This window comes from Coturnix japonica, chromosome 22 (assembly GCF_001577835.2).
Source record: "Coturnix japonica isolate 7356 chromosome 22, Coturnix japonica 2.1, whole genome shotgun sequence".
Lineage (NCBI taxonomy): Eukaryota > Metazoa > Chordata > Aves > Galliformes > Phasianidae > Coturnix > Coturnix japonica.
In genome coordinates, this window is record NC_029537.1 from 3,401,407 (window position 1) to 3,426,531 (window position 25,125).

At 46.2% G+C, this 25,125-nt stretch overlaps 1 protein-coding gene across 5 annotated transcripts in view; it reads left to right on the top strand.

Moving 5' to 3' along the window:
* The window catches only part of KCNU1 (potassium calcium-activated channel subfamily U member 1), a 55,526-nt gene extending 35,343 nt beyond the window's left edge, over nt 1–20,183 (top strand). For 3 of the 5 annotated variants that reach the window (XR_001559342.2, XR_001559345.2, XR_001559344.2), the window contains exons 25-29: nt 906–1,100; nt 1,446–1,552; nt 2,202–2,336; nt 2,872–2,985; nt 18,814–20,183. Coding sequence is in view for 1 of the 5 variants with exons in the window: in XM_015883182.2 (XP_015738668.1) it covers nt 906–1,100; nt 1,446–1,552; nt 2,202–2,301 (402 nt within the window). In the remaining 4 variants the exon portion in view is untranslated. Of the gene's footprint in view, nt 1–905; nt 1,101–1,445; nt 1,553–2,201; nt 2,413–2,871; nt 2,986–3,112; nt 3,320–18,813 lie in introns of those variants that run through there. The other 2 variants (XR_001559343.2, XM_015883182.2) reach the window with 2 other exon arrangements.
* Nucleotides 20,184–25,125: the final 4,942 nt, after the last annotated feature.

Consider the following 25,125-nt stretch of genomic DNA (forward strand, 5'->3'; position numbering starts at 1 on the left):
CATCATAGAATAGCTTGGGTTGAAAAGGACATAAAAGATCATTTAGTTTCAACCCCTCTACCATGGGCAGGGCTGCCATGCACCAGACCAGGCTTCCCAGAGCCACATCCAGCCTGGCCTTGAATGCCTCCAAGGATGGGGCATTCACAGCCTCCTTGGGCAACCTGTTCCAGTGCAAATGGGACTACAAAGCTGCTTGGTGGTGGGAGATGGATTCTGGCCCAGGCTTTGTGTGCAGGTCCATCACTAGGAAGTGTCCTTATCTCCAGCTGTACCCAGACAAGAGCTGAGAAAGAAACTAACTCTTCATGGGCACACTGCAGAAATGCTGCTGCTTTAAAGCCAGACCCATTGTGAACACAGTGTGCTGCATCCCGGTGTGTACGCACACCTCTGTCGTTGTTCCCTGCCTTTCAAACCCCTGCCGTGTAACTCAGCCAAGAAAGTACAGAATGAGGGTGACATGCAAATCCTATTAATTCATCCAAGTATGGAAATGCAATCCTTTTGATGTCAAAAAGTACAGCAATGATATGTTAAAGAGCTCAGCACGCTTCTGTTAAATATGTAAAGTGCAGATTCCCCTGAAGCTGTATCACTCCTGGATAACCCTGGACTATAGCTCCTTACTTTAAAAGGCTGGGAATTACTCTAACAGCATTATACCCTTTAGCCCAACAATATGGTCAGAAGTTCTTAAGCGGATTTGAGCTGAGCTTGGATTTAATAGCAGCGTTCCTTCTCTGAACCTTGTTGAGTTTCTTTACTCAGGTGAGCGCAGGTGACAACCCCTCTAAAGTGTCTGATCACATTCTCCAGGTTTTCAGTGGCAAAAATCTGTTTGTCTTTCAGCAGTCAAAGCATCCTCTTTAATCTTTACATCTTCCTTGCTTCTTCCTTTGCAGACCTACTACAACCATCACATCCTGGCTTTGCTGCATGCTTTGGTGACAAGCAGGACGAGCCCAGCGTTGGAGCAGCTGGAAGAAGAGGACAGCAGAATGAGCAGAAGTCTGGACGACATGGTCCAAAATCCCTATCATGTCAGGTGCAAGCTGGCACTCCTGCCACTGTCCAAGAGGTGGTTGCCAGGGGTCATGGTGAGTCATGGCGAGTCATGGCATAGATTTGGGTTGCTGGGATCAGGCTTTCATCCCCACTGCTTTCAGAAAAGAAAGGCTGGTTGTCATTACCTGAAGCTTCGTTTCATTCAGCTGAAGGTCACTGTGTAGCTTAAGCCATATTTTAAGGAGACTGAAGACATCGGGTAGCTTTATATTAGATTCTAACCTTCTGGGGAGATTAGTCATTTTGTTTTCTGTCTTTCTTACCAAATACAATAAGACTAAAAGTAATGAATAGGGATAGCAGTGACCGATTCAGTGCTGGGCTGAGTTGTCCACTTTGGTTCCTTTGAGGTAAAAGAGATTTTGCTTCTTTCATAGCAGGAGGATTCCTTTGGAGACATCTACTGCAAAGCTTTAGATACATTTGGAATACTCTGCTTTGGCCTCTACCGACTGATGGATGAGCCCAACCCATACAAAAACAGGCAAGTACACTTCATTTTAAGTTGAACTGTAAGTCAAAGGATGCCAGTTGTGACTTCGAATGTAGGCATCTGTGGAAGGCAATACAAATTCCTTACTTTTGTCTTCAGTTTAGACATCCTTGTAGGCAATGAAGGCAATTGAGGCAAACTGGTGAGTAGTCTGAACGTGGTTCTCTGATTATTTCTGGAGATCCGGTGCTTATTGGTGCTTTCATGAGGTTTTCTGGAGTTCATTTGAAGTGTGATTTATCTTTTCTTCACTAGAGAGCTGCTGGAGCATGAAGTTATAACACTGCTGAGGGCAGAGAGAATGGCTTCATCCTTGCCCTTCTGCTCCGATTCTTTCCATTTCAAGGTTTTCATGATTGCTTGATCTCCAGATCTCAGAAAGACACTCAGCTTTGAATTAGAGATTTTGAGCAATCAAAAACATTGTCACACATTTTGGCAGCTATTTCAGAGACTCGTGAGTTTTGTTTGTGATAAGTTGGCCACTCCTACGTGCAAAGATAGGTGCAATAAAACCCTGCGTGTTGTCTTTCCAAAGAGTTCTGCAGTTGCAGTCATTACCCATACAAAGAACCTGTCCTAGACTCAGTGCAAAGGCCCCACCAAGCAGCCTGAATCTCACATACAAGTGCATTTCCAGGTTTGTGATTCCTCGGCCTGCCAATGATTTGAAGATGTTGCCCACCGATCTTCTTTTCTCCATCGTTCCATTCAACATTGCAATAACTGAAGACCTATGAGAGGAATTGGAGTCAATTACAAAGCAAGAAAACAGGTACCACAGACACCTCCATGCCAGAATTGATAGACTGCAAAGTGCCCTTCAAATAAAGAGCTGTAGAAGCAATTGAGATCCCACAATCAATTTGCAGTGTTCTTATTTCGTAGTGGGCAGCGGGTAGTTTAAATTTGGCCAACCAGCATGAGATTAGCATTGAGAACAGTATCATGAAGCTCTAACAGTGCCTATCAGAAAGCAGAGTATTTGCAAAGAGCAAAAACTTGAGTTTCTGCTGAGCAAAGAACGGATCCATCTGTATTCAAACATGATACTCCACTAAGTTTAGAGGCACTGCTGAGCAACTCAGTTCAAAGACTCCAGCACTCTAAAGTGCCCTTTTCTTGCATACAGAGCTGAAGATTTTGGATTGATCGACATTTCAAAACAAAACAAACAACCCCAAATAATCCCCCATTTACTTATGCCATAATTCAGGTTCCACCCTTGTGTTACAGTCAGTGGAGGGAAGCAGGAGAATGTTTTTTGTTTTTTTTCTTCTCCCCTCTCTCTTTCCTCTAACACTAATTAGGTTTGAAAGACTGCAGCTTGAGTCCAGATACCACATGCCGAGAAGAAAGGAACCCAAACAGCTGATGCAGAGTTCAGACTAAACTAACTGCAAGCTCCCCAGGGACATCACAAGGTAAACCTGATAGTCTCTGTCATTTACAATCATTATCAGGCAGCTGAGTCTCTGTAATTTTACTAGGGAGCCAATTAACAGATCCCTGAAGCTCAAGAGTATGGTCTTGGTCTTTTTTCTGTTTCAGACAGGAAAGTGGAGAAAATAAGCCTTTGTTGCAAGAAAAATACTCCAAAAGTTTTCTCACCCATGGGAATGGTTGGGTCTGGATTTGGGCTTTTCCTCTTGAGGAATAGAATAAAGCTCTGCAGTTAAGTGTCAAACACGAATCTGCAAATGGGCTGTATGACCCTGGGTGAGTTATTTAACTATTGCTGCCCACCGAATGTAGGGGAAATAATGACATACTTGTTAATTTAGGTAATTAAGAAGCATGGGAGGGGCTGTCTCTTGTGATTTGTTTAGCTGAGCATAAATAGGTGCTGATTTCGGATGGGACATATAGGAACTCAGCTCAAATAATGTGAGTAATAAGTAAGGAAAAATAGCTTGGACCAAAACTCCAGATGGAAATAAATCCACTCGTGGGGAAGCCTGGGGTTTGGATTCAGTCTGCACCTCAATGTGTTGGACTCATCTTTCCTGGAAGAAAGTAATCATGCAATCTATCTTGAACTGTAAGTAGGAATCAGTGAACCACGCTTAGAGCAAACAAAATAGCATGGAAGTGCTTTCCTATTGCCAGCCTTGTGCAGACCTGAACCTGAACGGCTGATCTCTTGGTAGGAGGTTTTTTGGCCTAAAGTTGCCCACTGTACATAAGAACTTAGATAACTGGTTTTGTGCACTGGGATCCACTCATCCTCTGGCAGATGGAGGTTTTGATAACAGTGTCCTCAGTCCATTCCTTAGCATGTAATATTTTAAGAGTTAAAACCCATTAAAAGGTGGAATGAAGAGCCTGGGCAGACTTTGCAGGCCCTGGTCCCATTGTAAGTTTCAGGAGGGGGCTGAGATCTGACTACAAAGGAAATCTGGTGCTGACACTGCAAGCTTTCGGTATTGTCATCACCTGAACCCTTCTTTATTTGCGTCTGTAATTCAGACTGAGCACAGAGTCTGTGCTTTCCCTAGAAATCATATATAAATGTTGTGTCTGATATTCAGGACCTGCTGGGTCCATCTTTAGGGCACCAAACGTTGGTAATGCTGCTGTGTTACTCCAGAGCTCTGCATGGTGTAAAGCTGTCAGAGCAAGGGGGGATATGCCTGTATGCAGTTATAGAGCTTCTCCTGTACATCAGATTTCTAGTGGTGTAACCCATGACTGCTGGAGCATGTCGTGCTGGGCTAAGGTGGAGCAGGGAGAGATGACAAGGTGATGGAGGGACCACTTTCACTTTGCTTATCCCACCGTTTTGTTTAGTTGCTATCTCTGAGCAAGCAGTTCTGCTTCTTGTAGAAGGAGGGGGAGAGAAATCCTAAGGAAGGTAAAAGCATTAATGGGTCAAGGCCTCCTTTGCATAATTCTATTATCACCAGAAGATTCTGCACTAATCATGTTAGGCATGTGCTCTGGAGCATCAAAGTGACTCGTCTTACCTTTTTGATGTTAGACAGGTTTAAATGCTTTGTACAGATGAGGCACCTCAGACAGCTGATCAAGAAAGCCTGTGCTGTTCAAGCAAAGCAAAGGCCTGTTTGCTACTCCTGCTGCTTTCTTTTTTTAATGTCAACAATGCCACATTCTTCCAACAAGGAATAATCTCTGTTGTCACAAACTGTGAAAAGCAAAGGTGTGGGAGAGAATGTGTGTCTGGGTGCATGAAAACACGCTTTCTGAAGCTGCCACCTTTGATTCTTCAGCAGCAGGATCTTGCATATTTGTTGGGTCATACATTTATATAGCTGTAGTAGAAATAAGTTCAGCTCCTGCATTGAAAACCGCAGCGTGGTACTTAAAGCTGCTATAGGATCACAACCTAAGCTTGCTCAGCACCAAAGTTTGCTCACCTGCACCCTTCCTGAGCAGAAAGACCTCTATGAATATCAATCCCTATGCACAGAGGTTTGGGGTTTTAGCAGTACTGGTAGTTTCAAATTGAGTTCTGAAAATCTGGGGTTAGAAGCAATTAAAAGTAGTCTCTGACCTCATGAGCTCAGGTGATGCATACAAGGAGTTACCAGGGAAGCAGCTGAGAAACATATAGCAGATCTGTGGCATAGACAAAGGCAGAACCCATGTCTCCTTATTATCAGGGCATGCACACGCAAACACAGAGCTCTGCATTTGCCATTAAGGAGATGAATATGAATGCCCCTTCCTGCAGCCAGCTCCAATCCAGCATGGGGAGCAGTGAGGGCTGTGCTGGGCTCTGCAGGGCAGACATGGTGAATGACATGAAATGAATGAGCTCTGAGGAGAATCCAGAGTCTCTAAACGTTGGATAGGGCAGGGTGGCCATTGATGAAAACAAGAGGTGGCTGCAGACAGTGGGTATCATTGCTCTCAGAGTAGTGATGGGGACAGACTGCCCGTGGAGATGAATCGCTTCCCATCTGGGTGATGTTCTGTCTGCTGCCACAATGGGACATGGAGCTGTCCTGGGAGGAAGGGCACAGCAGCAGGAGCTCAGCTCTGGAGAGCATATGAACTGGCATCTTATCTGAGATGCATTTTGACTCTACTGCAATAACTCCAAACACCCAATGGTTTAAATTAATGCCAGAGCAGAAGGCGGTCTCTCTGAATCAGTAATTGGCAGTGGGTTCTCTGGCTGCTTCACACCAAAGGAAGGGCTCTGTTCTGCTTTCCCATCCATCTCCATGAGCTTATTCTCTTGACCTGAAATACCATAAAACTCATTCCCCATCTCCCCATCAACCACTTACTGGGACTACAGCAGTTGTACTGCTGATTGCTTCCGCACATGCAGCAGGAGGCCATGCAGAGCGAATTAGGTGAGCTAACCATATTAAGCAATCTGGAAGTGCATCATTAATGCTTCTGACACATTTCAGTGGTACACATGTGCCAACTAATAAGCATTAATGGCTGAAGTTATTCCATTTCCCAGGAAACGCATGGCTGGAGCAGTGGCAGCACCAAAGCAGCCTGCTGGGCTCACTGTCTCACTTTCAGGTGCTTTTCCTACCCAAGGATGGGTGAGAGGCACATAGAGTATCTTTTATCCAAATATATATATATATATTTTCCTTACAGAATGTTTCTAAGGTTGAGATTTGAAGTTTTCCTCTTGTTTTCTTCCTTGAATTAGCCCAGACCTTCTCAAAGAAAGCTTTAAAGGAGAGTAGTGCAGCCCTGACTTGGTCTCATCCCTCTGTAAGGTATCAATCTGAGCAGCAGTCGTTTCTCTCAGTGCTGTTCTGCATGGCAGAAGGGGTCCTACCCATCCTGCTGCTCTTTCAGGTGTGCTGAGGGCCCATGTATGGCAGAGATGAGCATTTTGCCTCATCCTCTGTCCTCACTTCTCCCTGCAACTCCAGAAAGAAGCAGAAGTCCTGAATGCCAGACTGACGCATCAATCATAATTCCTGAGCTGCCAGCAGTCATGTAACTGCTTAAAGACCTCAACAGCCCTCTGGCACTTAAAGAAAAAAATCATCTAATTAATCACAGGTGAAACAGCTTGGACCTGCTCCAAAAGCCCCTGAATTTACTGCCAAGCTTTGATGCTAATTTTCCTTCTAAGTAACCCCCTAAAGAAATTTACGATTAGGTAATTAAAGTGATGAATAAAGAGATACTTAGAAGAAGGAGGGAAATGAAAAAGAAGAAGGGAAAAGAAACCCTTGAGTCAAAAGCCTTAAATCTCCTCCCCTCCTCAAAGAACAGCGTTAGTCATTTTTGCACACGCGTTGTCTCTGGAAATTGGGTTGGATTCCCACAGGAGGATTGGGAAATATTCCTTAAAGTAATGTTTGCGTAACTGAATGAAGCAGGAGGATCTCCAAAGCAGATCGTGGTTGAGGAGGAAAAGAATTTGTGGCTTCTGCCTGAGGATCTCACACTACACAGCTCCAGTCTGCAGCTGCCTCTCGGCTTTCCCACCCATCTACCTGAGGTCTGATCATTGATAGGCACATTCATTAGCAAATGTGCTGGTACCCAATTAATAACCTGAGAGTGTCTGAGCAACTTTTGAAGTCCATTATGGTCCTTTTCAACCCAGGCCATTGTATGATTCACTTTTCAAGGTCCTGTTGAGTTCTTCCATTTGTTTGGACATGGAACAGGAACATCCCTTTATCTGTGCTTTACTTTCAGGCTACACCCTAAACTTCTTCCCAGCACTGCTCAGTTCACCTTCCCCTATCCAGAACCTCCCTCTGATCCCATCACATCACCCATCCCCTACCTGGCACCAAGGGAAGCACTCCACAATGATGTTCGAGGGGAGCAGAGAGGATAAAAAATGAGAAGATGGGCAGATTAGATCTCGGGTGACAGAAATGAGAAATAAAAGCCATTAGAGCCCATTTTCAATGTGCCCTCGTCGAGTCAAGTTTCAAGGTGTTTTTCCAGATAATTAATAGCCTGACAGCAGTTTTTGTACAGGCATCTGATACATGAAATAACACTCGTGTATACAAAGGGGAAAGTGGAGTCCTCTCATTTATTTACTTGAAGAGGTTTGAAATGTAGCAAGCCAGCCAGCTGGGTTACAGACAAAATAAACATTCTCTGTTATAATTGTGGCATCTTCAGACACATGTCTCTATAATAATGCAGCACTATGAAAGGAGCTCTCATAAGATTCTGTGTTTGCTGTCTGCGCAGTCTGGGCTGTGTTCGGAGTAGCCCTGCCCAAGTCATAGTGTTCTTTAATGTGGAGTGCACTGTACTCAGGCACTTCAGTCTTGAACAGATCTGTCTCATCTCAGTCCTGCTCCTCTGAATTCCCTCAGTGTGATATTCAGGTGAAAGGAAGGCCAGAAAGAGAGGGAGAGAATGAGATTTGGGTGTGTGGGAAAGAAAAGATGAAGGATTCCCAAAGTTCTCCATCAGAGCTGCACACCTGTTAGAAAGAAACACCAGGTGGATGGCTTTGAACTTCACAGGGCTTTGTAGCACTAAGTTGTTAACTATGAGTAATTGCAGCTTTCTTCACTTGCAGAGGGTGCCACAGACAGTGTCTGAAGTAGCCCACAATGCCCATGGGCCAAACAGACTTTGGGCTGAAAGAGAGAAACTCTTCAAGCATCATTAGATGCTGATGTCTGCTCATCTGTGTCTGTTGCTTTCTATTAAGCTTCCAGTTCTTACTTCCTCATCTCACGTTGCAAAGTAGCTCTGCTCATGAGAATTGCTGGGCAGGAATCACAGACTCTTGATCTGTGTTGCATAATGTGTTGTAGAGGTAACCAAGCCAATCTTCTTCTGAAGCCAAAAAAAAAGGAAAAGTAGAGGCCAACTTTACCCATTTGTTCTCCTTTCTAAACTGTCTGCAGTGTGCAGCCTCGGCAAAGAGAACTCTGCAGGTGGGAGTAATTGCATTATTGGATCTCCTGCAAGAAGGTGACACAGCCACCACCTGCATGGGTTGGTCTGCAGGGTGACACAGATAGATGGCCTTACTGGGATGCTGAGATGAGATTAAAACAGAGGTAGCAATGCCTCTCTCCTGCTGGCTTTCCTTTGCTTTCATGGTCTCACCATTCATAATGTAACCATATTGCAGTCTGTATGCTGGCAGCTTCTTGGTGCTCTTACGAGCTTCTGCCTGCAGAAGACAGGAATGAACTTCAAACACTCATTGGCTTTCTAACGAAGCGGTATCCCTGCCAGCAGGCCTTTTCCAGGAGACAGATGAGACAGCCTGGAAATGCACTCCTGTATTAGGATCAATTACCTCCAGGGGATCCACATCACCTACTGTGCAATTGAGCTTGTGTAGTTCCTGCTTGGTTTGGTAAACCTTGTGGATGCACATGTATTTCCAAAAGACAAGTCATGTGTCATTGTTGAGGAAAGCAATGCTTTGGCAGAGAGCAAGGCTGAGGACAGCAGTTGCCTGCTAGCTCTTCCTTTCACACCACTACAAGTGCTGCATAACTGCTAGGAAGTGCTGAGACACATTTGTAACTCCTCGCTCAGCACTTCTTGACTTCTTAGACTTCACACATAGGCTGTGAGCTGCCTGGGGAGCCAACAGGTTCTATAGCATCATAACTTCTTGATCCAGACACTGGAAAATAACAAAGAATGAACATCATCTCCAACGGGCAGATCTGCAGCCTTTAAAGTACATTGCTGTCTTTCAGGATGGAAAGTGCCCATGCAATAGTGAGGCATGATTAATGTTCCTTTATTGCTTTGTACGTGCATAATTTACTGACTGCTATGAAAAGCCCTGGTGGAATGCCTCTTTGATGTCGTTTGCCTTGCTTAAGTAGTGGTTGCTGTTTGCTTCTTTCCTACCCAACTGGTTGCAATGCTGCCCATGGCAATTTCGTTGGCTGAATTCCTTCCTCCAGTAAAATCTTAACTAGTTGAACTGAACCTTGAAATGGTTCCACATCTCCCTCAGTAATTATCAGAAGGGAAATCCAGCTTAATATAAACAGGGAATAGCAGAGTGGTGCTATATATGCAGTTCAATTTCCCTTCAGGTAAACCACTAATGGCACATATAACTCTCATAATTAAAAGCCGCATCTGATAGAACAAAGTCGCCTGTGCAAGCAAAGGAGGAGGGAGATGAAAGCACCACGGTTGCAGAGCAGCAGTCCAGTGATGGGCCCATGCATGTCTCTTTTCCTTGCTCTGAGAAGCAGCCAGAGCCTGAAACCTCTTCTGACAAGCAGCTCCTCTGATGACAGATGCTCCCTGCAGCCTCCCCAGGCTGCAAACAGACGCATTGTTCTTGCTGTCAGCTCCCCATTGAAAGGTGATTCCAGCAAGCAACAATTGGCATGATTTGTTAGCATTAGTCAGCAAGTGCGTGGATCAGATTTGCTCCCAAGGAAAGGGAAAAGCAGGTCTGAGACTGAGAAATCAGAGCTCATAATCAACAGCTTGTCAGGGAGCAGGGCTTGCTCTTTGGGGTGTGAATAGGGATGTGTTGCTAGCCTCCACTTCAACTCCTTCACACTTCAGAAAAAGGCCCATTTCTGTTGGAATGATATGGATGAACTGACCACATCTCTCTGTGGGATCCTCACCTCGTGAGGTGAACTTGCATGGTACAAAATATATATATCCCCATACTATTTGCTCTGAAATATCTCTGCATTAACATCTCAAAGGAAAGAGATGTCAGCTCCACGTGGATGGTTCTGTGAGGGTACCAGCTCTGTAAGAAGCTTGTGGGGAAGCACTGGAGACCATTTTGCTCTTTATAGCCACAGTGTATGTGTGTCCTCAATACTGTGTGTGTTTCTGGTCCCATTTCTGGTCTCCCTGATCCATTAGGTGTACTATAAAGTAGCTCTGAGTGTTGCTGTATTATCTGCTCAGCTACAACTGGAACACAAGGATGGACACTGTTTCCCAAACAGCAATGAGCAATAGGAATAAGTGCTGCTCTCATTTTCTGACCAAGTTATGCTATGTACTTGGGTACATCCAACTGAGGTCAGTCTGATACAGCAGTGTTCAGCTCACTTGTTTGATTCCAACTTTGGCTTGGAACCACTTGGGTATAGAATCATAGGATCATAGAATGGAATAGGTTGGAAGGGACCTTTAAGATCATCTAATTCCAACACCCTCCTGCTATAGGCAGGGATACCTCCTTCTAGACTAAACTGGGTATCTTATGTCTCTTCCTTCCCCAAGCTCCCCTCAGGCAGCTGCAGGCCCTACAACACAACAGCTTCTCCCTATACTGGGCCATGGGTAGGAAGAAACCTCATAACACGGTGCTAATTCTACATTCAAGCATGTCTGTACTTTGCTTTTTCCAGAACATCTGAATTGCTCACAGTGCAAAAGTGTAGAGCAGAGATGAAGCAAATGATTAACACTAAGCACGCAGCCCGGAGCTGCAATTGCACCTGATTCTTCTTTTATTTTTTTGAAGTACATCTTGGCACATTTTCCCCACCCTTCCCTCTCCCCCAGCACAGCTAGAGGTAGTCCATTAGCGTGAATGATGCGTGTCACTGCATGCTGATCTAGGACAGAGCTCCGGCTGCTTTTCAGAGCCAGTGCCTGGGAGCACAATTATACACCAGCCGAGATCCTCAGAGGTGATTGAAAACAGAACTTGATTTTAAAGGTGCATCTGAAAAGCACCTGGTTTTCTAGAGACGTAAAAGCAACTCAGTTCTCACTATCTGCAGATAAGAAGCTCTCAGATTAGGTACCTAAAAATAGAGGCATCCTATAGTATTAGTCACTGCTGGAAGTGCTGTTCACGCAGCTCCACTTCCTTCCAGCCTGCAGTGTGTGCTCACTGCTCACTGCACAGCGCCCATGATGGGAAATCCGGGCCTCCAACATCCCAGCAGGTTGAGTTCATACATAACTCCTTGCATGTGAACTTTGCTTGCATGCTGTACCACAGAGCTGTGCTTCCCAGCCCTGCTCTTAACACAGCTGCTCATCCCACGCTGCTTTTGGTCTGCATGGCACATGAATCCAGGCTCTATTCCACACTTGGCAGGAGGCTGCTTTCCCAATTGTCCCCCCATCCACCCCTCAGCAGCCCTAATTCAAGTCCTCATCTCCTCTGATCGCCCCTCATTGCCATCTCTGCTCCTGACCATTTCCCTCACTCATCTCTCTACTTTCTGTTTATAGTTGGCTCAGCAGATGTCAGCACTTTCTGATACATGACAAAGCTGCAAATATCAAGCCTCTTTTTCTTTTTTGCCTGATATTCCTGCCGCTAAACTCATCTGTCTATAACTTGCAATGGTTGTTACAGGGGAGAGGATTCTATTCCTCAGTGATAACAACCTCAGAAATACCAACCTGAGGAGAGTTACAGCTGCTCAGGACCTTTCAGCATTTGCACTTTCTCCTTTCTATTAACGAGCTATTCAACAAGTTAAGCCTGAGCAACTGCGCCTGACCCCATGGCCGGAGTGTCATCTGTGACCGTGCTCTGTCATTTGCAAAATGGAACGGCTCTGATCGCTTGAGCACACCGCTCTGCGGTGACATTTCCAGGACATCCACGCTCCAAAGGCATGCAGTAGCCTTGGATTAAAGTCTAAAATAGAAACATGTTTGCCTTTGTGTACGGCATGGGATTGCTAGGGAGAAATAGCAGTGAGTGCACGCAGCTGGATTGCACGACCTGCAGGAGCTGCTGGGACTCGGTCTGCTTGTCACATTACAGCCATTCTCTGGGCGATTTATTCAGCTGAGTCAGGGAAAGCCGCTGCCTGCTGCTCCTAAGAAACTCTTTGCACCTCAGTAGAGGCAGCGCTAATTAACACAGGTCTAAATTAGAGCAGAACTACGGCTAGTGCTTGAAAAACATGGGGTGAACATAAAAGCATAAAAGCAGTGCTGTGTGAACCCTGTTGAGATGCCTGCAGGTGCCTGAGCTTAGGGCTGTGCTGGGGGGATGGTGGCAGTGCTGTTCTGTGTTGTGCAGGCTCAGTGGGAGCTGCATGAGCCCTTACTGCCCTCGTCTGCAATGCTAAGTGAAAGTGGTCTTGGTTGATCCTGGCCTCCGAATGGCAAGCTTTGTTAACTTCGGTTTCCTAACAAACAACAGCTGAGATTCTTTTGTTTGTTTGTTTTAGGTATAGTAGTTTCCAAACACTGACACCAAGCTGCTGTTCATCTGTTTGTTGGTAAATCATAGCCGTCAACTTCCTCCTAACCCCAAGCTGGGTGGTGAGCAGAGCTCATCCCTATGGAACCTCATGAAGGCAGTCACAAAGGATGGGAGCGCTGCAAGCTCTTCCATGTTTTCCCAGCCCCTCTCTGCCTTCCCCTCACCCTCTCCTCATGCACCTCATGGTGCCCTGTGTGCTCTCCTGCTGTGCAGTGGCAGCTTTCAGCTGTGTCATAGGGAGCATCCAACTGATTTATTGCTCTTAGCATCCCTTAGTTTGTAATAAAGTTTTCAGCAGCTCTGCTGAGGCTGCTCCCCACCCCCGCGCACGCACACATCCCCGCGCTCGCTTTGTTCTTCTCACACATAATGTCAACTCATAAACCTTTCATCAAGTCAACCAGGTGGAAAAAACCCATTACTGAAAGAAGTGTTCATTCAGGTTCGGGGGGGAGGGGGTGGAAATGGAGGAGAAAGTTCCCCAATGGGAAAAAAAAAAAAAAAGAAAAGAAAGGAAGAAAAGCTGTGTGTGCTGAGCTGAGCGCTGGCTCTGTGGCACTCCCAGGTGCCAGGCCCCAGCAGATCTGTCATCCCAATGACAGGAGGTGGAAGCACTGAACACACATCCAAAGAGGCGGTGGCTTGAGCCTGATCCCCACTGATGAAAGGCAACATCAGCACTGCTGCTCTCTGCCAGCACCAACGAAACCACGCGGGCGGTTGAGCAGCGGGAGGACACCAGCAGATGGGTTGAAGCCATGTTGGCTGAGGATTGAGTGCTGAATGGTGCTGCATGCTGCCCAACATGGGGCTGCCATGGTCAGCAGGGACATGATGTGCAGCACAGGGCTGCAAAGATGGTGGGGGCCTGGAGCACCTCCTGATAGGGATGGGCTGAGAGCTTCAGGGCTGCTCACCTGGAGAACAGAGGGCTGAGAGGGGATGTAAGCAATGCTTAACACTATCTGAAGGCTGGGAGTCAAATGGATGAGCAGGTTCTGTCAGCGGTGCCCAGCACCAAGACAAGGGGTGCTAGGCACAGACTGAAGCCCAACGGGTTCCATCTGCACATTAGGGTGAGATTCTTTACCTTGAGGGTGCCAGAGTGCTGGAACAACCTGCACAGAGAGGCTGAACAGTCTAGTTCTCTGGAGAGATTCAAGATCCACCTGAATGCATTCCTGCTGTAGGGAACCTGCATTAGAGGAGCTCCAGAGGCCCCCTCCAGCCCCTATGGATATGTGCGGTGCTGAGGAGGTGTGTGAAGGGAAGGGATGGAACAACTGGGGCTTTGAACTGGGGAAAAAGAAAGAAAAAACAATAAAAATTGACAGATTTTGAATGGAATTTCAGTGATAAAGGGTGGATAGATGTGACTTTGGGAACATGCTTTGAGGGTTTGCTGGATTGCTTTTTATACAGGGCCATGGAGAAAGTGCTGCCCAACATTTAATAGAAATAGTTTTCCAGAGCTTCTACTCTGGAGAAGGGAAACGAAGGCTCTGAGATGGAGAAAGGATGGGAGACAACAAAGGAGCACAGGCAGTGACATCTGTCACTGCTATTTGATAAGTTAAAAATTCAGCATAATCTCCTGCCACCCTGTCCGCCGTGCTGAGTTCCAACAGTAACAGAATTGTCATGATTTCTACATGAATTAATTCAAATCTCTTTTTGCATGATATGGTGTAAGAAAGGGGCCATCTGGTTTATGTTCTAGGTGTCAGAACCACTCATACCAGCACACTCTCTTAGTGCAAGATGTATGTTGACTGCACATATTAATGTCTCCTTACCCTCTGCCTCCCTGAGACCTGATGCTGTTGTCCCATTATGGTGCTGCCATTTATACTGTCAATAGCAATAATAATAATAATGCAACACTGGCATGCACACGGAACCTCCAATTACAGATGTGGCTGAGCTACATTTGTACTGCTTTCTTCACATGTGGGAAGCTTAGAGACATTAAGTGGGAACACACTGTGATAGGGATAGGAGTGGCCCAGTCCACCATAGAAAGTTGGCCAGAGGGAGAGAATGGGACCAAGAGAATGGATCTGACTTTCTGGGCTCTTAGAGGTGCTTTAGGTGTCAGTTTTTATAGTGACCTTCTGTTGTTGTTTGCTTGAATGTGCCAAATCTGAGCAGAACCGAATCACTGGGAGAGGCCAATGAGCCACTGCCCCTATCCCTGCACTGCAGAAAGGAGCTCAGAGCAGTGGGAGAAGGAGTCCTGCCGCAGAAAAACTCATCTACTGCAGATTAGCTCTATTTATACTGTGAAGGCTCTGGCTTAAGCGAGCTGCTTTTTTTCCTTAGAAATATTGTCTTAGTGTGAATTATCTCAGAATGAACTTCGTGGTAAATATAATTTAAGCAAAAGCTTAAATTCAAGGTCTTATTTAAGTGCTTTTCTACTTTACTTGCCAGTGTAGGATCCAGCCTGGGCTTTGAACATCTTTAGGGAGAAGAAACAGATTAATGAGATTAGAACGTTTTAAATCACTTTTGTACTTTTCTGGGCTGCATGATCTTTATAATGCCACGTCTCTGTAGACTCCATGAAGTGCATTGGCTGGGTGCTGGTAGGCAGGGATGAGGGAAATGAGGCTTGCTTGTGCATCCATTCAGATTTGGGGAATGTATTCAATGGCCTATGGGTATGTTCAGTTTCATACGTCAATGTGCATTTAATCTCCTTGCCTGCTATTTGAAAACCACCATTTTAGTGCTTAACTCTCAGCCTTATGGGCCTGATTTCCTCACTGAGTTTTGTACCACCAGGCCAGTAACACAAGGAATGGGGTCATGGCTGATGGTGAGATGGGCACAAAATGTTCAGAGCACACAGGGCTCTCGGCTGGCACCTGTGGGACCTTCTGCCTGCACCATCATATGTGGGCATACACACACATCCCTGCAGTTCCATCTCCAAAAGGCAAATCCATGACACTTTGAGGTATGCTGTTGTTTTCTTCCATCCTTGCAGCAATGCAGGAGTTGGAGCCATGAGCTCAGGTTTCCCCAGGTGTCATTGGGTGGTTTCCATGTAGCAGTGATGCAATGTAAAGTGACCCCGGTGAGAGCAATGGGTGTAATGTGGCTTGTCAGCCTGCGGGGTGCAGGGCTTTGTCAAAGGGAAACGGAGCAATTGCAACAGACTGGAGTTTCCTGTAGCTAAAGTTCCCCAGCAGACAAAGTTAATCTGTTCCTCAAAGGCTTTGTGTGAAGGAGAGCAGCGAGAAGCACAAATCCCATGAAATATTGAAAGCCTCAGGATTTTGTCTGCCCTGAGATTTTCACCAAGGCAGGTTTCCCCAAGGGTTTAATTGCATGTTCATCTCTTGCAGCCCGTGCTGGCTCAGGCTCTGAAAAGCTACATGAGAAGGAGCAGAGGAAAAGACATGAGTAGTGTAAATGCTGTTGCTGGTCACACCTGGTCAGCATCAGCCCATCCCTCCGAGCCCAATGGAAAGCTCAGAGTGTGGGGATGGGGATGAGGATAGGGGTAGGGATGGGGATGGGAATGGGAATGGGAATGGGGATGGGGATGGGAATGGGGATGGGAATGAGAATAGGGATGGGGATGAGAATAGGGATGGGGATGAAGATAGGGGCAGGGATGGGGATGGGGATGGGGATGGGGGTGGGGAGTCAGACAGAAAGCACAGTGTGGTTATGGCTGTTTCCCACGTAGAAGTAGAGAATATAATTAAAAATAAATCACCGTAGCTTTTAGTTTGATGAAATTACCAATTATATTAACGGCAGCTTGAGCTGACTCTAAATCACTTTCTGCAGAACGTCGCTGTGGGATTTAGAATGTTTGATCGCTTAAAGAATGTGTTGCTGCTGCATTTGGGGAAGAAAGGAGTAAAATGTGGATCACACAGGTGTGAATGCAGGAGGTTTTGATATTCTCAGTGCCTGAAGTCTGTGAGAACCAAAATATGCCCTTCTATAAAATGGGCGATTGACCCAAAGCTGCTGCCAAGCTCCATCAGCCCCACTTGCGTGTGGATCAAAGCCATGACTTCTTATCATAAAGCATTTTCTGATGCTATATTCTGTGTTGCAGTTGTGGCAGCTTCAGAAATCACAGTGTGAACTGATGAATCTTGGAAGTCTGGGGTTTACGCTGCTGCAGAAGGGCTATTTGTTGAATACAAGGCCTGATCTGGAAATGCATTTAAGACATGCATGACTTTGAGCATATAAATAGTTGCACAGAAGTCAATGGGACATAAATTTATGAATTTGCCTAAGTGCTTTGCTGGATCTCTGCCTGAGGAACCACTTACCACGAGTTTGAATAACAGAATCATGGCCTCATTAATGAGCAAAGCTCTGGACCAAGAGCATCAGTGAGATGTGAAGTCCAACTCCATGCCATATCTGTGCTACTCGCCTTGACTTCGTCTACGTAAACTCATTCTGCTGTGCTGACATTTACGTCCTTTGCCCTTTCCAAAATGCGATTTATAAGTTCCATTTTACACTTGTGAGGGCAATGGGATTGTGCAAGATGTAGAGCAGCAGTCACAGCAATCTGGAATCGGTGCAAATCAGAGCTTGGGTGCTCAGGACAGGCAGTGCAGCACCACAAGGGCACAGGCTGGCTCTGTGCAGATCTGTGTCTGCGGTGCCATCTGAGTGCTGTTCTCTGCACAGTTCCTCTGGGGTCAATCACAGCACCTGCTTGAAGCTGCTCTGTGAGCTGTTATGGGTATCAGCTCAGACAGTGCAGGTAGCAGGAAGAGACATGGTCAGGTCTTTGCTGAGCAAAGCACTGTACAAAACACTACAAAAGTAGGGTTTGCCTTCAGAGCATTGCAATGTAATTAAAAGTAGGAGCATGGTGGTGGGATAGGGCTAAAAGGCTTTTTGCTACATTGGGGTTTCTTCTAAAACACAAATTAGCTGCACAGCCTGGGAGACCATGGAACAAACCATGAGGTAGAGGTCATTTGCTGAGCACCACTTTGAGCTGTTTCAGCAAGTAAATCCAACTCAGGAGTCTTACACTCCAAATAGCATTGCTATGAGTTAAAATACTTGATGGTGTGGTTCTATGGCATAGTTAGTGGGCATGGTGAGGGTAGATTGATGGTTGAACTTGGTGATCTCGGAGGTCTTTTCCAACCTTAATGATTCCATGGTTCTTCGGTTGCTCTGTTGTTGCACACAAACATTTGTTCCAATTGAATAAAGATCTCCAACTGGTGAAAGGTTTAGTTGAGCTCTGGGCAGTGGGAGCAGCTGCAGAGCACAGAGGGTGTGCAGGGGCTGGGGCTCAGCCCGTGGCATAGCACAGCCCAGCAGCAGCAGTAGCAATGCATGGACATGCACAGAGATATAGCACAGACTGAGCCTGCACCTCCACCTCCTGCCCTAAGTACATCCAGTAAGCAAACATTTGGAAGGTTTAACTTATGGAGATTAATGTGTCAGACATATTTGGAGGAAACTTTGGGACTGTTTTCCAGAAGTGAATCCCCAAAACTTTTCCAGGCTTTCCAGGCGCTTTGTTGTTTAAAGGACCTTCAGTCCTTCCCATTCTCACAGCATCCTCTGCTGTGGTTCACACACAACTGTGCTAACATGAGTCTGGAATATCTCAACACGTAATTATTTATCCTTCAAAAAGGAAAAAAAAACAAAGAAAACCATGTCTGAATTTGACTAATATCCCTTCCCAGCCTGCCAAGTGGGGCCTTGTGTTTTCAGTATAGAAAACCAAGCCTGACTTGCTGCATATTTTGTGTTACCGTGGTTTATGTCCAAATGCAAGGATTTAATTTTGTCCGTCATCAAGCCGTGGTTTCCATACGACACCAAGACATTCCTTCTTCCTCCTGCTGTTCTAACAGACAACAGGATAGAATTAAGCACTGCCACTACTGTGCTTAAAACACAGGAGTTTATGCTCCTTTGGCTTTGGAGATCAAAGGGCAGATCTTCAGTGGGTAGAAATTGTCTTCATCAGAGATAGGAACGTTCACATCGCTTATCCCAACCGAGGTGCTATCTCAGATGTATTGCTCGGATGTATTTATGTATTGCATGGTGCCATCTGAAGATTCACTAAGACTGAAAATAAGATTGACTCTCCTTGTCTTCTCTGCAGAGCTCTTATGAAGGATGACTGTTGTGTTTCCATCTGGAGCAGCTGAGCAGCCCAACTCATGCCTCTGGAAGTTGGTAGAGAGAAACCCCTGTGCACATTCACCCCTAACTGCAGCCTGCCCTCCCTGCCAGCAATTTCAATGGAGCAGTCCCGACACTGCAAAGAGCCAACCCACAGACTCCAAACTGAGGCTGAGAGGAGGAAGATGAGCATCATTGACTGTTCCATCAGAGCAGCTGATGCTGTAGGGAAGCTGCAGGAGTGATGCACGAATCTCACATTGATATTTAAGCTCTGGAGCTTGAGAGCAATAGGGTTGTTCCACAATTTCCCACTCTGAAAGGACTGCTCAGTGCCTGGGCTTGCTGTGATGTCATTCCTTTTGAGAACCTTTTCAGATGAAGTCAGTGCAGGTGACTTCCACGTCCATCAGAACACCACTGGTGTGATCCTGGGCTGCTTGGTTCTCAATTGCTCGTAGCAGTTTCCTTGTCTGTCCATCAGTTGTGCTCCGTCAATGTGCTGAGTTACATCTGAGGGCTGGAATGCAACTGAGCTGAATAATCCCTTGCGGATAGGAAGAGGAGATGGATGCACTCCCCTCAGGAAGAAGAGTCCAAGAGGATGATAGCAACAATCCAGCTGGGCCTGCAAGTCAACACCATTCCCAGATTTAGCCAAGAACTTTGGCAGTTTTTGAGTTGCTTGGGATTTTGCCCTGGATCCACAGTGTCAGGAGTGGCTGCTGCCCAGATTAGCAAGTTGTGGTACGACCACTGTTGCTGATGCCAATAGTCAAAGAGAGGGGAATGAAACCTGCTGAGACTTGGGGATAAAACAAATCAGTATTAATTAAAAGCAAATGCTGTCTGTTGACTAAGAGGTTCCAAAGCAGATGTTTGTCAAAATCGCCAGGAGATGGGTCATCTGAAAGCAGAAGTTATAAATAATGAGAACTAAGTTTTGAGTTATTTCGTGTTTTCTCAGGTCAAAACCAGGTGTCAGTCAGTACTGGAACTACCGCAGACTGAAACACGTTGTGTTCTTACACTGCAGGGAGCTCCATACCATCATCTCTTTGTGACCCATGCATCCAAACCACTGTGCACCTGCAGACCTGTGGCAGCATTACATGCACAGCTGGCAACATGCTGGGCAGACCTTCACATCACTCCTGCAGGCAGAGGCTGGCAACCTCACTCCACCTAATGGCTCTTTACAATGTTATGCTCAGGTGGATGCATGTTGGAATGGCACCTCTGTGGGTCTCCATCCTTCTTTGGCAGCAGCACAGAGGAATCCAGGCAGCTCACTCTGTTCTGTTCTGGGATACATCAGAAGAAGTGTCCAGCTGTGATGCAAACCAGCTTTTCCAGGTAAGATTTCTGCTTCTTATTCAGCATAATCTAGGATGCCTTATTCCTGCAGTGCGCTTTTATAACTTAATTGTGGCCTTCAGATCAGGCAGGTCTGCACTGTGCAGTCTGCAGGTGAGGCAGCAGATCCTGGAAGGCTCTTCCTATGGTCAGGGCTACAGTATTAATATGTGTAGGGCCAAATTCACTGCTGGCACAAGGACACATAATGCACAGTTTTCAGAAAGATATACCTGCTTGGTCTTGAAATGAGCATGACCCGCTTATTTCCTCATGTACCACTATATATAATATCCTCATAGAAACATAACTTTGACCAAGTTGTAGTATTTATATACGGTGTGGTATATGCTGTATAAATATCCATGGGTTCAATTGCCAGCACATAAATCAGCACAGTTAAACAAAGGCACGGATTTACACTCCCTGCAATTCTGATGTTATAAATGGATCCGTGTGAGCCAACCCCCAGCCTGGCACTTCACATGCAAATACCAGTCGTGTCTACAGGCAGGAGATGGTAGGGATGGAAGTGTGGGCATTTAAATCTTCATACCAGGATTGCTGCATTCCACACTCATAGAGTCTGTGTGTGGGGGATGTAAAGGCAAAGTCATGAGGCTGGGCTAACACTCAAACTTCATTTTCCAGATGAAGTGAAAGGCATTTTCTTTTTCCCATAGCTTTAAATGAGCAAAATTGTATCAGATTTCAAGAATGAAACCCTTTGTTTCAACTGAAGTTTGTTTACAAGGAGTGTAGTAAGGAAACATTAAGGAATTAAACCTGTGGGTGTGTTGTTCGACTTGGGATGTGTCCCTGGGGTTCTCCATGTACCTGTGTAGGTGTGTGTTCTGCAGCTCTGAATACGTGTTTGATAAAGCAAAATAACCCAATGCTTAGAATGAATTTGTCCAAGTACCCACCATGCAAAGGTACCCTGTGCACCCCTTTACTTGTATATGGATGTGACAGGATAATGTTTGCATACACAACCACACACAAATTATGCACAGAAAATGAAGCAGATGCCCATTTCACCCTCAATAACGCATCCCTCCAAGAAACATCCAGCTTATTGGTGTCAACAGACAGACCTCCAAACCAGGGAGGCTCTAATATAGATGCTCAGTGACACCCAGAATCTCAGCCATCAGCTATTGGAGCACTGTGTGTCCCCCCTCCCAGCTCCCCATCCCTCCCAAGCAGGCTCTCCCCATCCCGAATCCTCCGATCTTTGCCCTCTTTCCCTTCAAATTAAATTTCAACTTGTTTTATTCGAATCTCTGGCAGAGTGACAAGGCAGTGCCAGAACTGTCTTTTAATACACAAAAGCATAAATAATGCCATCCATCAGAGCTGTCACTCACAAAGATAGATTGCTGCTTGTCCAGACACCGGAATGACACCAAAGTGAAAGTTAGGAACCGTCTCTTTTCTTTGCTCTCTTTCTTTTTCTTCTTCTTCTCTCTCTCTCTTCTTCTTTTTATTTGCCGGACTGCTTGATTCTGATTAATGGTGCTGTCAGGGAGGGATTCCGCTTGCCCGGATAATGAGTCAGGAATGTATTCCCTGTCACAAACACAGCAGATGTCAGGGGCAGAAGGGCCCGGGAATGCCAGAAACAATATACAGTTTCTTCCTAGTCCCCTGACAGGCCAATATGCTGCACAAGGTCTAATTTATGTAGACAAAACGCAGGCAAGGGGCTGAAGCAGCAGAGAAACTGTGCTGGGAAGTCTGAACTACAATGCAGCAGGGGAGAGAGCTGAAGGGAGGTAATGAACGCTAGCAGTGGGACTCAATAGCACTGCATCAAATGGCCTTAACAAGAATGGCCCAGGACCACTTTGACTCCATTAAAGTGCACTTTACATCATTACAGAGAGAAATCAAACAGGGCAGAGGGCTTCTGTTTCCTTTAATGGCTCGATTAGGTTATTCACTCATCGAGGTTTGCAGCTGTCATAGTAATGCAGCAACTGCCAGCAGAGGTACAATAGCACTCGTGGCAGCACGGGGCCGTGTGCCCTCTCAAAGCAGACTGCAGTGCTTCCCCACATGCACAGGATGACTGTGCAAAGGCAGAATGAGAGGGCATTTGCCAGGCCTGGTAAAAGAGTTTCTGAGGGCTTTGTCTTGAGTTGCCTTTGCTTTTGGCTATCTGGAAGCCTAGGAAAGGGGCTGTGGCTTTGCCCAAAGTCTTTGGTGAGCTGGGGGCCCTGGAGGGGTATTCCCTGAGCTGGAAAGAAACCCATTGCTTTCCAGCTATAAAATGCTGATATCATAAAACTAACTCACACATTGGGAAAATAAATTAGCATTTTGAAGTGCATGCAACCGCGCTGGTCTGCTGCACACTCAGCTCAGCACTCTGGGGCAATGCAGGCTGCCAGTGCTTGGTCAGCACTTGGGGTAATGAAGTCCTGGTCCAGGAGGACCAACTGGTGTGTCTCCATCCTACAAAGCTTCCCTGAGGTGCTGCCAGCCTTCCTGTGCTGAAAATATTCCTTGCAGGAGATGGAAGAGCTGCTCCCAGGTGTAATTATAAGATAATACCACCACAGAGATCAGCTCCTGTGCTGGGGTATATGTACTCATCGCCCTAAATCTGGTGCTAGACCATTTTTCAGTCCTAAAAAGGTCACCTTATGGTGTTCTCATCTTTATCTCATCTTTGAGCATTTCATATTGGCTTTTAACATAGTGTTTGGTCAATCTGAACCAAATAGGACTAAATGCTGGCCCCCAGAGCTACCATGTCTGTGTAGTACATGCATCCTGAGAAGAAGATCTGAAAGTGATGCTGTACTAGTGAAGCGTGCTCATTCTACATAGGAACTGTGCTGCCATCACGTTGGCTGGGCCCACGCACTGAAGGCACGATGACATTTTTAGTCAGATCAGTGCAAATCCAGCTACTGGGCTATATTTGATTCCATTTGCAGTGGCAGCAGTCCAGAGCATCTCTGCTGCAAACACCAGCCTGTGTGTTCCGTGGGTTCAGTGGCTGTCATATATATATATATATTTATACAGGTTGACATAGTCGTGCCAGCATTGGTGGTGAGGTTGGCTGTAGGGCTGTCCCATTGCTGCCCCTTTGGCTTTATGGGGCTGTAAGTACAAGCACTGGGGGCACTGGCTTGCATTGAAAAACCATTTCTCCCTGATTGAGTTGTGGAGTATTTTTCCCCCTTAAAGCTCAACATGTTTTTTATTTAAAATAACTTTGTCTCCACTCAGAATGCTCCATAATCAAAACCAGCACCTAACCGTTAGCCTGAAAATGAAGGAAATAAAATTAAAGCTATCAATTGCCTTGGTTTTACAAGCTGGAGGCATGGTGAGGCTTATTTAAGGAGAGGAGGGGAGAAGAAGGGCTCCTTTTTCTCAGTTTTGCTTGTATTACACTGATCAAAGCAGAGTATTGTTAAGTAAGCATAAGTCTGGATTTGGATATTTAGTGCATTAAAACAGCTGTGATTGACATCAGATTGCAGGAGCCAGTGCTGAAGGGACTGTAGAGCACAGGGCTGGGTGCAGGGCACATCACTGCTGGGTGGGATTGGGCACAGAGAGTGGGCAAAGGGGCTGCTTTGTTGCTGCAGGTCAGTGTGGAGACAGGCAGGAAGGTGGGAGGACGCTGCTGCATGTTGAAAGTAAATGTACTTAATGTGGCTTGCATTAAAAGAAAAGTTAGTTTACCCATTGTGGTCACTGCAAGTGTGTATTACCAGCATTTAGAATGTCCCCTTTGCTTTCTTTTCCCCTTTGCATGATTCCCCCCACCTTAACTGAAACTGAAGCTCTGCTCTACCTCCCTCCCCACATCTCTCTTTGTAATTCAAAGAGGAGCTGAGTCTGAGCTCCTGCAGGACCCAGGCTGAACTCCTGGCACCTTTGGCATGCAGTGATCCCTGGGTGTGATGGACATCCTATGGAAGCAGCTGTGACATGGACATTAATAACAATACAGGGAGTGCTCCACAGGCTGAGCTGCGTTATGTATTGCCAGTGGTGCTGAGAAGAATGAGCAGTGCTTAACTGCTTAAGCTTGGCTAAGTGATGCTGCTGGGAAGGGAGAAACAGAGGTAGGGTTGTTACAGCATTCATCTCTTTGTGCTTTCCATTGCAATGAAGCTGTGCTCTCACTTGGACTGGAGTTGATAGCGATGTTACTGAAAGGGGACAGTGACACAGGCAATGCCATGGCTGTTTGCATCTGTGTAGATTAACTACATAAGTCTGAGGCCAGGGGAAGGAGAATGGGACTTTGATGGAGCCAGCAGAGATACCAGGCTGTCTGAGCTGGGAAAGTACAGCAGTGGGAGAAGAGAAGGTGCCCTCCCAGGCCCTGCCGGCCCTTTTGCTCCACTGTGCATCAGCATTCAGAGCAGCAGCTGAATTTAAGTTGTTTAAGCTGTCACCTGCTGAACTCTGCAGAAGCTGCAGCCCAAAACATTTACGGTTATCGGAGTCAGGAGAGCACTGTGTGTAACCTGAGTCCTCGTAGGACCAGGTCAAAACCTGGTCAGTGCTCAGGCATCTCCTTGGCATCCCATCCCCACAGCCCCACGAGAAGGGATTGGATTTCAAACGCGCTGTGTGTCGTCTTTAAAAGACATAATACAAATAAGTGGCACCCCAGGACCAGGCGTCTGCTTGGGGAAGGAAGGGAACAGAATTCATCTGATCAAAGATGCCCCGACCGCCTCGCCGAGCCACGTCCCTCAGGAAGGAGCCTGGAAAGACCAATTTTCACAGATCTCAGCACCAGGAAATAGGCATTTCATCATGAGTTGAGTCATGGGGAGGAGGGCTCGGCCGAGCTGCTGCTGCTAAGGCAGAGACAAATGTAATTTATTACCCTGCAGCCTGCTGAGGCTCGGGGAACTCGGGAGGAACAAGCAGCGTTAAGGAGGCCTGGCCCCAT